The sequence below is a fragment of the Bombus flavifrons genome, chromosome 6 (assembly GCF_040668555.2).
Source record: "Bombus flavifrons isolate JBK064 chromosome 6, iyBomFlav1_principal, whole genome shotgun sequence".
NCBI classification, from domain to species: Eukaryota; Metazoa; Arthropoda; class Insecta; order Hymenoptera; family Apidae; genus Bombus; species Bombus flavifrons.
In genome coordinates this window covers 12,993,138-13,008,192 of record NC_138447.1, presented here as the reverse complement: position 1 = coordinate 13,008,192, position 15,055 = coordinate 12,993,138, and the positions used below count along the sequence as shown (strand labels likewise).

Genomic DNA, 15,055 nt, shown 5'->3' with positions numbered 1-15,055 from the left:
AGGGACGTAGTTAGAAACGAATGGACCATCAAGAAAGGCGTATAAAGATACGATCGTCTCTGAAATAACCACGATTTGCATAAACTTTACGAAACGTGGAATTCATGCATACGCTCTGGGAAAAAGCGACTGATATATGGTGAATTCAAATAATATTAACTGCGTCAGTTACTGAAAGATTGTACGCTATCTTCTGAATGTTACGTTAGCGAGTGTTATCTGCCTCCCGCATAATCATTGCGCTCGACAGATAGAGACGGCTCGAAGAAAGGCACTGGTCTAGAGTGCATAATTAAATTATTCTATCGTCAACCGAATGGCTATAGAATGTCATAAAATGATGCGTGATGGGGGGACACACTTTTATTACTTTACGAAGTGTATCTTTTTTACGTGGTAAAGATAAAAAAGTTACGATTTTGATACGAGGTCTATAAACCACGAACGAGGGTTTATCAAATTCTTATCACCCGGCTGTAAAGCAAAAACTTGATAGTATCTAGTGAAAGGCCAATCAAATTTAGCGACATTCTCATTTAATTCTGATTAAAAACGTTCTAGGTTTTATTTAACTTCATTTTCTCCTACTCTATTAATGTTTGAAACCTTGAGAATTCACTGCACTACCTTTCCAACATCGGGTATTTTAGATCCCTTTAAATTTTATGTGATCGCTGGTAAAAGAACGTTATTACAGGAATCTTCCTTTTCAAATTTAGCTAAAGTAGATATCTTCGAAATTGCATTTATCGACCGAAGATACAAAGAAACCAGCGAATATTCTGTTTTATCGACACGTTCAGGTTTAAAGCGCCAAATTATAAACGAAAACGGATGTCGGAGACAACTGTGTAGTTAAATCTCTTGTCCTTTTATCAGATATTTAATGACTACGTAATAATAAACAAATTTTTGATCTTACCTCCTTCGTCAGTCATTACGGAGATGGTGGTCGCAGGGCCATGCCCTTCTGGGTTGAATACTTGCAACGACACTAGATATTGAGTGTATGTTTGAAGATTGCGGATTGTGTGATTCTACAATGAAGCAAAACATGAAATTTATTAAACGAGGAATGACGACGTAATGTTAAGTATGACAAATATAATAAAGGAGATTCGAACGATTTCTTACGTAACTTACGTCAATGGCTGGATTACGGATATACACTTCTTTTTCTTCCATGTAAGGTTTGTCTCGAGGTTTATACCCGATTCGATAACCAAGGAATTCTCCGTGAATGGTATCAGGACTGGGCGCCTTCCACGCTAAATAAATGGACGTGGCAGACGTGTTGTGAGCACTGGTAATTATAGGCTTTCCCGTCGGCACTGAAATAAAAAAAGACGAATAAAACAGAGACGCGTTAACACGTTTTTACTTTAACATATTGTCGGGATGCTTTCGAAATTGTATCGATATTTTACGGATATCATAAAAACTATCATCTCCCATGGTACAATGTTTACTGCCGCTCGACGATTTTCATTTAATACATATTTTCGTGAATATGCCAGTTTCCCGAATTAGCAAAAATTGTTTCTTAAAAAAAAAAAAAAAAAAAAGAAAAAAATAAAAAACAAAAAAAAAAAGAAACAAAGGATGAAAAGGATTATACGCTATTCTGTTTCGAATTTCCTATTGAATTCCGATAAATAATTGGCATACATTATAAATGCCACGATGATCTCATTACAATTTACGCATTTAAGCGCTTTACAACATTTCAACATATTTATCTATATACTGTTATTATTAAACTTACAGACCAAAAAAAAAAAAAAAAAAAAATATATGCCTTGATATCAGGGATTAGCGATTGATATGGTTGAAGTTTTGATATTGTATAAATTACATTCTCGATGAGAAAGAACCGATGTTTCGAATGTACTATCTAGGGATAATAGGGGAACAGTAAGCATCGAAATAGGCGGATCAACACGAGTGCCATCGAAGTTTCATTTCTATCTGATAAAAACATATTTGCAATGATTGTTTGACGATCGACTCGCAATAAATATCGGAACGATCGTATTTATTTTCCACCCTTGGTCGTCGTGGCGGAATAAAATTCGAACAAGCACGTTTAATCGCATTACCCATTATTCCATTCTGTTCTCCCCCATGCTGCTGATCCAGGTACATGCAATCCCCACACCCTTTCCACCGTAATATTTTCAACAATTGATAGCTTTCGAGTCGTTTAAAATTCGAGCCCCGCGTAATTTAATACTTCTCGCATAATCGAATTTTACCGACTGATCGAAACATACCATCGCTGCGTTGGAAAATAATAGTAATTACGGCGAAGAAATACGATACGATCAGACTTATTTCATCTCGTCCCCTCTATTTGTCAGAAGTGTCTCGAAGAATTTATCGATCGATGCCGTTACGGAAGCTTCGAATGAAATGGAATAGAATTTCCATGCCATACCAATTTTCTTTTTCTCTCTTTTCCCACTGGTATATCCGGGACTGCGAGTTTAATATATCCTCCTTAAAATTCTCCTCGTCATACTTTGTACGCTTCCAACTCCCGAGATACTTCATAAGCACATGTTATTTCATTACTTTCCTCTTGGCACTGGCGCAACTCCACTGTACCACACCACACGCGAATACCAACTTACATACATCCTAACAAGCAAGTAGATTCTAGCCAACAGTTTCTTGCGGTAAACCGAAGTACAATAGCATTCGAAGGATGAATCGACTTGACGGATGTCTTCCACGTACTAACATGACTAACGCGCAACTTCCAAGCAAATTTCTTGAAAGAATAGCTACACCTCTACTCGAGAGTCTTAAGACATTTCTCGAAAGAACAGTTACGCTTCTACTCCAGAGTCTTAAGACACCTTTTATATTTAATAAAACCTTATCTTGAACTGTGCATGCGCCTCTATGGTATAATCTCTTTGTAGAAGAAAATATGAAATTAACACTGCAACTACCAAAGTGGTTAGAATGATCACGATTCGTATCATAGAAATTTTATATATATCATAGCTTTGTATCAATGCATTTTGGAGAATTTGAAGCAAATCTTACGCTTCGGTCATCGGTACGTCTAATGTAACAAGCTTCAAGACCTTTCGTATCTTTTAACGATTACTCAATTTCCTCCAAATTTTGAAGCAGGTACAGTAACTATCCCAAGAATTTGAAGCAACGAAGTACATTCGCCCTATGCCTTTGCCTTTATACTCTGACTTTTATAACTTCTGTCAAAAAGTGTGAGAACGTAAATTAAATAACTTGATTAAGAAAACTTTTTAACTCGTGGGTCGCTCGTTTTACACCCCCTTACCTTAACTTACGAAATCGCGGTTCTTAACCCTATCTAAGGTCCCATTCGACGCGAGTCCACGTCTTTCGTGAAACTCCGCGTTATCGCGTGCCAATATTCACGGATGAAAAGTTGTGGAAGTTCCGTTCTGTTTCCTGGAGAACAAGAGATTGTCGTGGAAATAATTTCAAGATGTTTAATGCGCGTCACGCATCGTTCGACAAAGTCGGTGCAAACTTCCGGGGACTCGTTAATGCTCGTGCAAAAGCGTTCTCACTGCGAAACGACGATAACCACCGGGGAAATGAAGGATCCGCGTGCGGGTGAACGCGCGTATACGAAAGTCGCCGGGTAATTATTGCATCGCCACCGAAACTGCGAACGGACATTTTGGTGAATAATTGCCGGTGACAACGATTAGTCGGCTGGTTGACGGAGAAATTGCACGGACGAATCACGATACCCGCTTATTGTTTCGCGAATTCAGGGAAATTTGTGTCAGTCGGGAAAATTGTGGAATATTATGGGTCAGATTAACTGGACGCGTCGGAAATTTGATGGATGACATTGAGCACTTTGATTGCTAATTGCTCGTACAGCGGTAGAAGATTGTGTTAAATGATTCAGATAATAAGAAACAAGAGGGATACAGATAAAATAAAATGTGTTATAGAATTAGTTGAATCGAAAATACGATGAATAATGAGCAATAATTGTTAATCGTTCTCACAGTGATCTACAAATTATATTCAGTGATTTAAATAATAAGAAAATATATTTGTTAGCAGCATTAACTGAGCGAATGAGAAGCATGATTGATAAAATAATCGTTAGTCGTTTTACAAGATTCTATTAAATAATTCAAGTAACAAAGGAAAATATAGATGAGAATAAAATAGAATATATTTATCGTGGAGATTAATTAGACGTATCGAAAACACGGTGGAGATTGAGGAATAATTGTTAATCATTTTCATAATGGTATGAGGTTTCGTTCTGCGATTCTAGTAATAATAAGAAAGTAAAATAAACAGTATTTGAAGATAAAATAAAATATATTTATCATGGGTAATTGCGAGCGTATAGAGGTAATTGACGAATAGTCTACAGTACGATTTCGCCGGAGAATTAATTACTGGAGCATTCAACGGCGGAACCTCGCGTTCAAATGCTCAGTAATTCTCGATTAATTTCCAGCACTTAACTTTGGATTCCGGACGAACCTTCTAAAGCGCGGTCGTCTTACTTTCTATTTACACGCAAACCCCACCAAATGACCCAGTAATTTTTCCGGTTAGCCTCGCTACTATCTGTTTTTATTTCCATGTTCCCCTTTCGCATAATTATTCATAAGTCTCTGGACAATGTTCCGTTTCACCGTCTATAATAATAATAATTGCGCAGCCGTCAACTTTCGCTCGCGGTGTTATTTTCTAACGAGTTTCCCTTCGTTTCTATTATTTTCCTCGTACAATTAACATTTTCAACGATCCAGAGATATATTAACAACGAGGCAGACGTCTTCCATCGTTAAACGCTTCTCGCGTGTTAAATATCTCTCGAAGTCAAATAAAATTCAATTGCGATTGCGCCGGTAAACGCGCGAGTGGTAATTTCTGAAAAAAATTTATCGCGAATACGAAAAAAGCCACTTTTAATAACAGTAATTTACTTTATATATCGTGACTGTATATTTTCAAGCTTACTACCTCTCGACTATCTTTTGTTATGCGATCCACGTTTTATTTTTATTGAACGGCGACCGTGGTGCCTGTGCCGGTAGTCAATTAACGAAACAACCAGTATTATTAACGCGTAGCTGAAGACATTGTCGTGGGTCAGGTATTATGACGGATACGTGGATGGCGATAAGTCTTTCACGCGATTCCGGCCAGCCACTCTGCCGAGGTAATTCAGCCCTGTAATAAATGTGAGCTAGCCGCGTTTTTTACCGTCGCTAAATCTGCGCTAAGTTATTATGATCCTGGGCCGGGACCACGTTTATGACGGCTATGTTTACCCCAACGTCTCCGCGATAAAAGCACGCAACATCGGTTCCTTTTTTTTTCCTCGACTCTTCCTCTCTCCCTCCCTCCCACCCACTCTCTTTATCCATGCAACTTTCTTCGATCGCCGAATAGAACGAATCCCGCACACTGGAAAAATAGGAAAGGAGAAAACTAATTCAATATCCGGCACGATCGTAAAGAGCAGCGCTACGGTCGCGAGCGATTCTATAAACTAAATAGAGACGGCGGTAGCCGCGATATTCTCGCAATAAAAACCGCCGTCACTTCGCGAATTATATCTTCCCAGCGCGACGTAAAAGTGAAAAAAATGCCGATGAAGAAGACGTGGATGTCGGTAAAAGGGTGTGAGACGACAGTGGACTGAGTGGTAGAAATTTCCACGACCCCTTATCAGCTCCGAAGGGAAATAAAAGCGTGGCTCGCGACGCTCCGCCACCGTATCTCTCCGGCGTCGGTGTTAAAGTTCATAACTCAAGCTGATTACCGGCTCGCGGACGCTCGAGGATGTTACCGGAATTAGCTAGCACAACCACGCAACGAATTCTCCAATTTTCGCGCGCACCACCGTACCGTGCCCCGAATGAACTTACCCCGATCCGCACAGGACCGGGGGCGTATATACCCCGACACGGCTGTCCCGATGGCTAATTGGTGGCTCTGTTACGCCATATATTTATGGGGGACAGGCGAACGACCTCCGGAAACAGGAACGAGAGTCGGTATATGTAGGTATTGGTTCGGGGCTAAAGTGGTAGGAGAAGTTTCGTTGGTGCCCTATTGATCTGGGTGAGACAGAGAGCAGCGAGGCAGTGCGAGGGTGGCTAGAAAGAGAGACGGAGACAGAGAAAGGGCAGCGTTTCATTTAAGCCACCCGTGGATTCCTGTACACCACCAGCGACGTGGCATCGTACACTCGCTATTGCCTGCCTTGTCCATATATGGTATACGGTATAACATATACAGACACGCATACACCGGCCAATTAGTATCGCGAATTAGAATATGCTGGCAATAAATTCCGCCCACGAACCCTATGTTGGCGCATTATCTGCTAATCGTGTGCGCGTCGATTCAATTTCATTTGCTTCGTTCTGGAGAACGGTCATGGCGGTTAAAATATAGAGAAACAGTTTAGAAACGGGACCAAGGGGTGGAAGTAATTTGGTGGAGTTCGTTCTCTGCAATGTGGGTCAAAGTTACAATAAAGTAGAGTAGCTCCTGTAAAGTGTCTTAGATACGGGAAATACCTAATTCAGATATTTATCGCCAAAGAATCGAGAATACGGTTTTGCATAACGCTTGATGCTACTTGCACGCCAAGTTAAATGGACAAGGGGTGCAAAGAGGCAGAGAGAGAGATAAAGAGAGAGAGAGAGAGAGAGATGGAAAAAAGAGAAAGTTTCGTAGCATCTCATTAACAACTGCAAAGAGGCAGAACGTTTACCGGCTGTAAAATTAATTATTCTCTGAAGGCATATCTATTTGCGCGGAGAGATTGGAGTTCGCTCCGGGTTGCAAAGATCAAAGAAGCTTCCGGTAAACTCGTAGAAATGTTATTAAAAAAAGAAACAGGTAAACATAAATACAGTTATCCAGAGTTCTTAAGGGAAACTAGGTTGAATAACGAGTCGCGTGATAAAACGCCAACATTAACGTCGGCCGGTACAGCGGTGCGCTGATTTCGACGCCGCTTTCATTCCAGTCGACTCGCGTTTCATCATCCCTTTCGATCTCTCTGTTTATTAGCCTTTATCGCTCATCGACGCTCACGTGTCTCGTATTGACGGTATTAAATACACGGCCTTCTATTAATTACCCGTTTATTACCCCGATAACTGTCATTATCTCGTTATCGCAACACAATTATTGCCATCTAGCCTAGGTACTTCACCTATCCGTTGATGTATGGATGGTAATATATCTATGTTTGCAAAATAAAACGTAAACTCGACTCTATACTAGACATTCCTCGTTGATGTGCTATCATTTTACTAATCCTCTATCGACCATCCTGCGGTTCAGCCATCAACGCATTTTCGAAATTAATTTTCCTGTATAACATTTCCACGTTTACGCACAATATTCGACAGTTCGACACGACGAACCATCGTCATTTTCTGCCTCCAGGCTTACAAATAATTGCTTTATGTCCAATGTCCTCCGACTAATTAATTATTAATCAGTTTAATTATTCAGGAATATGTACCTATTCCGGTAATGTTATACCTATCAAGGATACATCGAAGTACTGTAAAATTTGATAGTCGAATCTCATTAGGTGAATGAAATAGCGCGGATGTATTGTATTTACATATCTATTTATTAAAATCCATATCTGCAACTTCATAGCGACACAATGTCAGTTGCTTTTTCGCAGTTCGACGTCAAAGATTTCTCCTTGGATCGGGCGTTTCTGAAAAATTCATTCGTCTCATCGCGAGAAAAACATGCTGTCACGATTGACGTATTACTCGTCGCTCGCCATCGAGCAAAGGTTTGTCATCCTGTTTCAAACGCGTGTTCACCTCTACTTCGAAAGACTTCATCGATCTTCAGATAGGATGTCACATCGTTCGTAGTTCGTAGTGATTTGAGCATTTGAGCGAAACAACCAATCGAATTACGGTTTTGAATTACTCGTACGAACTATGTTTGGCTGAATGTGCGAATCCAAGGAGCTTGAATTATGATACGAACCAGTTGAACTAAGTTTCTTTTACGAAACATAAGCCAATCACAAAAGTCCACATACATTTCATTCAAGTTTGAAATATGATCGTAAAAACGCTGACTGTACGAATTTTCTTGATGGATTAAAGCACGCGTTGTTAAAGGTAACATTGTTAAATTAGTTGTTAAACACAGTTTACTCATTTTCACTTTTGATACGAAAGAAAAAGTAGAAAAATATAAAATACGATGTTACAAATATTACATACACCCGTGTACCTACATGAAATCATAAAAATAAGAAAATAAGTCACAAACACTAAGCCATCAACAAATCTCAGATTTGTATGAGTTAAGCGTTTTAGAAATACATTGGAAATAATTATATTGATATGTAAAGCATAAATAATCCTGTGATAAATTGCTTTTTTTAATTTTCTATTTTTTTTGCTGTGTCACCGTATACGATTTCTCCAATCGAAGAGTCTAACAAACCTGACCGATCTGACATGGACACGTATCCACAACGAAGTGACGAGGAAAATAACTTCATCGACTCTGGCTATTTACTATCCGACTAGAATTTTGTGAACATGGAATTTTCCTTTTTTAACGTCGAAATTTTCACTGCGTCAATGTTTTGCTCGATCGCGCAATGTTATTTTTAACTGTTCCAGTAAAAACGGCGCTTAAACGTCGCTTCCGGTCGCGAGTATCGGAAAACACACAGCAGGAGAAGCACAGCGAAAAACAAAAACTGGATCTGGGGTGTACAATATCGCGAAACGAATATAATGGCGTTCGATTTAACAACTCGTAACGTTTCTGTTCGTTTCTTTCTTTTTCTCTTGGTCACCAATCCTCGTTTCTAGGATGACGGCTTCGTTAATATGGTGCTCACGCATGGATTCATATTGACGTCGACTCATGTTCCCTGGTATTTAAATCAGTTATTGACACGAATTCGCGTGATCGCCTATGCGGGCCAGCCTTGATTACCAGATAATTATTCCTTCCTCACGTGCTACTATAATGAACGTGCCTCTGGCTGTGTACGCCAGTTTATGTATTTAATAGCACCGATTTCGCGTGCCTCTCCCTATTCCGCTCCAGGCAATAGTTCGCGACGCGACTCCTGTGTTTCGATTCCATTCGATTCGATGAAGCATCAAAAACATTGCCGGCTAGATTTCCATACCTGGTGTCCATTTTCGCCCGTATTTGTCAGGTCGGTGAACACGTCGCGATTTTTTCCATCGAGCTTAATGCGTGTCCCGTGGCCTGATTTTAATTGATTTCGGACATTTGACGATCGGTTTTAACGCGCACAGATCTACTTTCGTTACAGGATTAACGTTCAAGTGCTATTGAAATGACAATTTTTTCAAGTATGTCTGCAGTACTCGCAGTAAAGTATTTCTGTGGATGAAAATCGCGTGAGAAAAATATGATAAGCCCATTTCCGTTGATTTTCTGATTTTCCTGCAACTCTGCGTAAATCTACTGTAATGTTATTTGTATTTTTAGATGTTCAGGAAGCTGATAAAATGCATGTTTAATATCAAAAAACGAACGATGAGATAATTTGAACATAGAAATTGGTTAACAATGTATCGAAAATTGCTTTTTTACAAATAATGGGAAATATATCGTATCGTGTTTTTCATCTGTGATTTTTATATATTTTAACTGAGGGTTGATTGTTATGGCGTGGGAGTAGAAAAAACAGTTTTCTTACGAGATTCAATTAATTAATTATTGTCGCTTGTTGATCTTTGTAATTCATCTGTATAGAAATATCCGATGGATCGTAGAACGTTTTATAGCACGCAGAAATTAATAGGTATGCAGAACTAGTCTTCGTCGTTAATCTGTTTCAGTAAACCGGTTTATTAAACGTGCGGTTATTGCTTCGTTAATTAAGCTATTTGAACAGCGAGCATATTACCAATACCGGTATATTGACATTCTAACGTAGATATGTCTCGTATCAGGCGTTAATTCGATGCAATATGTGAAAAGCAAAAATGTGTCGCATTTTGTCATGAAAGACACATTTTGCGTTACAATTATGCGGTGAATTTCAGTATTATAATATAATTTAGTACACTATTAAAATACTATATACGGAAGCAAGATCGTTTACTTTCTTAAAAAATATTTAATTAAACAATGTGTAACTACCATAAAAGTAATTTGAAGTTAATATTTTATATAATCTCTTTTTCTTTGTTGAATACATAATTGTTTTATAAGCTCATTTCATACTTCCTACCATTCTGCTTTCAGTTACAGTATTTCAAAAGATTGTTCTATATTTTTTTTAAATTTTATTTTATCTCTCGGCTTTTGTTCTTTGTTTCTCTGATTCATATCTGTTCTATTTTAAATCAGGGATTACGCATATTTACCAAAAGATTTTTAAAAAATTTAGGAATAAAAAAGAACCATGAATAAGCAATACAGAAAGGGTAATATGAAAAGATTAAATATGAGAATAACGCGTAGAAGCATTTTTAAAACCATATTTAATTATCCTTTTATCCATGTTTTTGTACGGTACGCATTGTATTCGTATGCATAAATGAATCTGAAATTATGAACGCTTGCTTAGTTTTTGCTTCTTTCCAGTTTTTCCGTAGTAGTGTTACGATCGACTGATAATACAATAAATTGCTTTCGGCAATCGAGTCTCGAAGATTTGACGTGTTAATCGCATTTTTTTGTTGGAATTGTTCGTAGCCAACTAAACGAATTACTCGAGTAATACGATATATCAATCGATGGCTCATTGTAACTCGATATTTGCCCGGGGTACATGTTGTTTAAATATCACACGTTGAATTTTCCGTGAAATCATTCAGCCCTGGCGGTTTAATTAATTCGTGTGTTTAGATATTGTTAGCGGAGAAATATGATATTAATAATTAATGCCATTATATTGACGAGTTGTTAAATGTAATTTTCGAAACCCGTGGAAAATCGAGGGAGTTTTTCCGTTCTGACCCAGATGACCTGGAGATCAATACTTCCGATCGTTTCATCCATGCGTTAAATTAATTTTCCATATTAATAAATCGTCGACGTATTAATTATCACCGTGTTAGTCTGTGACATACATGAATTACGAGCGCGTAACATTTATCTTGTTTTTTAAGAAAATGAAAAACATACAGTGACTTACGAAAAGCATTGGAACATTTAATTTTATGGATGTAGAACGTGTGTTATATTAAACATATCGAAATTTCATTAGTATCATAATAAGATCCGATTATTATGTATACATTGGTAAATTTAGAAAGAAATTTGTAAATAAAAGCTACAGGTATTTAGTGTATTTAGAAGATGACAAAAATATTATTTAAACTTGGTTTAGGATGGCTATACGAAGATTGCAAAAAAGCAATATAATAAATACTAAATAAATGCAATAATAAATAAATACAATATAAATAATAAATACAATATAATAAAATATAATAAATAATACAATAATTTTGAGAAATCAATATTTTTGATGTACATATTTCTCAAAAGAATGGCACAACAAAATTTAATATAAAGATAGATTGGCGATATGAGATCGCATAAAAGCTACTGGATTTTAAAATCGTTCTCGTATGAAAAGCAAAAAATGTGACGTATTACGGTTTTCCCTTGTGGTTTCTGTATACTAATTTTTAACTACATACAACAAACGTATTATAAATTCGATATATATACACATTTCACATTAGTTCCAAATATTAATATAATCACGATAGTCGTGTTTCGCTATTCTATTAGTAAAATAGAGTTTCTATAAGTTTCGCATAACGCACATAATACAGAAAATTTTCTAATGCTAGATGTTCAAATATTTGTATGAATTACTGTAGGCTACGGTAAGCACATCGTTTGTGCGGGAATCCACGTTTTACGGAAGCAGTATAAACATCGCTCCGAATAGTCGTCATGCAAGTGAGCGCGTCCATTTGGTAAAGCTATTTCAATTTTCTCAAAGCAAATGCACACTGAACAAGCTAAAATTGCGATGGCTGAAACTCTAGCCACAGGTGTTATTTACTAATGTTAGCTGGTGCGGTATCAATAGTTACGAAATTCATTGTGCATTAATTAACAAATTCGAAACAATGGAGAAAGGGAACTGTATATACAGTTCCGTGAAAGTCAAACTAATTTTTGATTGCTATTCCGTGGTATACTCTCTGGCCACCGAACCAGAATCAGGCACCAAAATGTCGCTATTTTAAATTTCTTATAAAAATCTGAAATCTCTAAAATTTATATTCATCATAGACATTCCTCTAATCGAAAGCCATTCTCTTATTTTCATAAATAAACAATTAACACGACTCACATATGTACATATCACTGAAGATATTTGCAGCCACGGTTGAAATCACTTGTGTAGGCGATACTTTAACTATAATTCCCTTGAACTTGTCGTACGAAAGACAAGGAAAGACATAGGAAGCAATACTCTTACTTTGTCTTTCTTCCTATCTAAAATTCGCTTACGCCCTTTAATTGTAAATATTAAAAAATTGAAAAATATCAAAAACTTTAGGTGATCCTAATTCGACGACCACAGCTACTAAGAAATTCCACGTATACTAAAACCACGTGCTCTCATTGTCCTGTTCCTCCATTCTTCGCCAGCAGTCGAAGAACGGATCCACCCTTCTCTTTTTCCCCACAACTTCCTACCCCGAACAACGAAGCTGTAAGAAGACTAGCTAAGAAATTCTATGTATATTAAACTAAAGCATCCGTTTCCGACCTGGTATCAAATATTCAGTGGGGAAAATCTCGTACAGCTAATCCCATCAGCGAGACATCCACAGTCTAACGCGCTAATTGCCATGGCGATACGCATGGGAATTCAGGTCTGGAGGGCAGGCGCGCGCTAACTATCGGCGCCTTTGTCACAGTCATCGTCGTCGTCGTTGTCAACATAGTCGCGACGCAAAGTTTGTCGAGCGTCGTGGGTATACATACAGCAGGCGTCGACCAATCCCGGCGGCGTTGACAGAATTTATAGGGCTTAGCCGACGCGCCCGTCTGTTCAACCTATTTTCTGTCTTGGACGTGAGACGAAGACGAACCAATGAGCCAAAGGACGCTTCAACGGAGAAGGAGGAAAGCTGGACTGCTCGAGTTAAGCGCGACTATACACTGCTCCTTCCGGTGCTGCAATTAGCGCCTCCTTAGTTGGCTACGCCAGTCTCGTGACGATGCCTAGCCGCGGAAAACCGGCCGTGCAAACCATTCTTCTCGCTTTTCTTCCTCCTTTTAGTCTTGTTCTTCCAACCCCTTTTCTTTATATGTATAGCGCTAGAGTTCCGGAGTTTCTACCCTCCGTTGGATTCGGAACGTTTACTCCCGCGAGTCTGAACATTGCCCCGAAGGGACTCGTTCCACCGGGCATCTTTCGTGGAATTTTATGTCTATTATCATTCCCTCTGATGTTTTCGGCTAATATCGTTCTCAATGTCTTTCGAGAAGTTATAGGGAGTTGGTCAAGGAATTGGCGATGAGTATTCGGGGAAAAGAGAGGGGAGATGACGTTGAGTGAATAAAAAGGAAGCAATCTTTGGTTATAACGTTGGGATAAGATACTGTAGAAACGTTGAAATTTTAGATAGATTTTCACTCGAAAATATGAAATAATGAAAAATGGATTCGAGATTCGAACGGAGACAATCTCTAGTCGATTCGATTTCCTCAGGATCGAAACTCTCAACTCTTCGACTCGTTTCTCAATTACATCGCAATTTTAACAGTTAACCCATTTGAAGCTTCACGCGAAAACTTAAGTTCGTCTGCCGCCGGCAGTTTAAACGCGAAGCTGTGCGTTGCAGTGATAAAATATTTAAACTTGATTGTACGTAATTTCTGAGTGGATTACTTTTAATGCGAAATAAATGTATATTAAACGTTATTGCATTAATGGAATTATCTTTAAAGACAATATTAAAAGGTAATAGATATTAGTACGTGCAGAATGAAAAAAGCCAAGGAATTTAATGAATAAGTTAAACATACATGAAACGTAAGCTAACGAGTACGATCTGCATATCTATTGTCTTTATAACTTCCTTATAATATTACTTTATAACATCCATAAAATTTATATATTTTTAAGTTCGAAATTTTATAATAAAACTAATATTGCTTAGAGAAACAGCGAAAACAATAGATTGCACTCGTAATAAATCTACGTAAAAGTGACAGATTAAGCGTTAAAATCTCACAAGCACAATAGACATTGTTGCCACTTAAATCTTCTAAAACTTGTCAACTAAACTAAAACTCACGACAAATATCCTGGCATAAACATTCGCTAATTGTCGATCACTCGTCATCCACACGAATTCTCACTCCCGCAATACACGATCGAAGCTTAGCTAGGAGCAAGTTTGTGACCAATCGAGGGCGTTCAAGACGGAAGATTAATAGTAGTTCACGGTAGAGGTATAGATATACAGAAAAACATACGTTCTCGAAGGGTGACGGAGTGGAAAGTCTCCTCGCTGGGTTTGCTCCGTCCCATGGCGTTCACTGCTGATACACGAAAGCTGTAGACGGTAAACGGTTGCAGGTTCTCGATGTTATAGGTGGTATCGTTGCTTGGCGTTATGATTTCTTCTGTTGCGTTCCATGCCCCACCTACTCCCGTTCTGAAAACAATCGCCCGTTAGTCGTTAGTACGGTCCGTGTAAATATGAGCGATGATTTGAGGGGAAAAGCTGTCGCTTCGAAAGCTTTTGTTCGCTCTCACGGTTTTGTTTATGGAGTAATTGCACGCGTGTGCGAAAGTTTTGAAATATTCTGCAGTTAGTGAAGCGGGTACGCTGCGCTAAAAATATTCCTTTTATTCCGATAGATTCGGAAAATAAATGATTTCAAAAACCGTCCGTGTCATCGTACGTCTATACCCTATGAATACATCCCTTACGTGCGTTAAGGGTTGGAAGCACAGGCTGTAAAAATAAAATATTTCTCATTATATATACAGGCGAATTACGAGACAGTACTCCGATCATGCGAAATATCG

At 38.2% G+C, this 15,055-nt stretch overlaps 1 protein-coding gene across 4 annotated transcripts in view; it reads right to left on the bottom strand.

Annotated features, from left to right (window-relative positions):
* Positions 1–15,055, bottom strand: part of LOC138181267 (tyrosine-protein phosphatase 99A) — a 425,754-nt gene that overhangs the window by 27,333 nt on the left and 383,366 nt on the right. For 3 of the 4 annotated variants that reach the window (XM_069115993.1, XM_069115994.1, XM_069115991.1), the window contains exons 4-6: positions 14,497–14,678; positions 1,135–1,331; positions 923–1,037 (exon numbers count right to left, since the gene is read on the bottom strand). In XM_069115993.1, coding sequence (XP_068972094.1) covers positions 923–1,037; positions 1,135–1,331; positions 14,497–14,678 — 494 coding nt within the window. The remainder of the gene's footprint in view (positions 1–922; positions 1,038–1,134; positions 1,332–14,496; positions 14,679–15,055) is intronic. The other variant, XM_069115992.1, reaches the window with a different exon arrangement.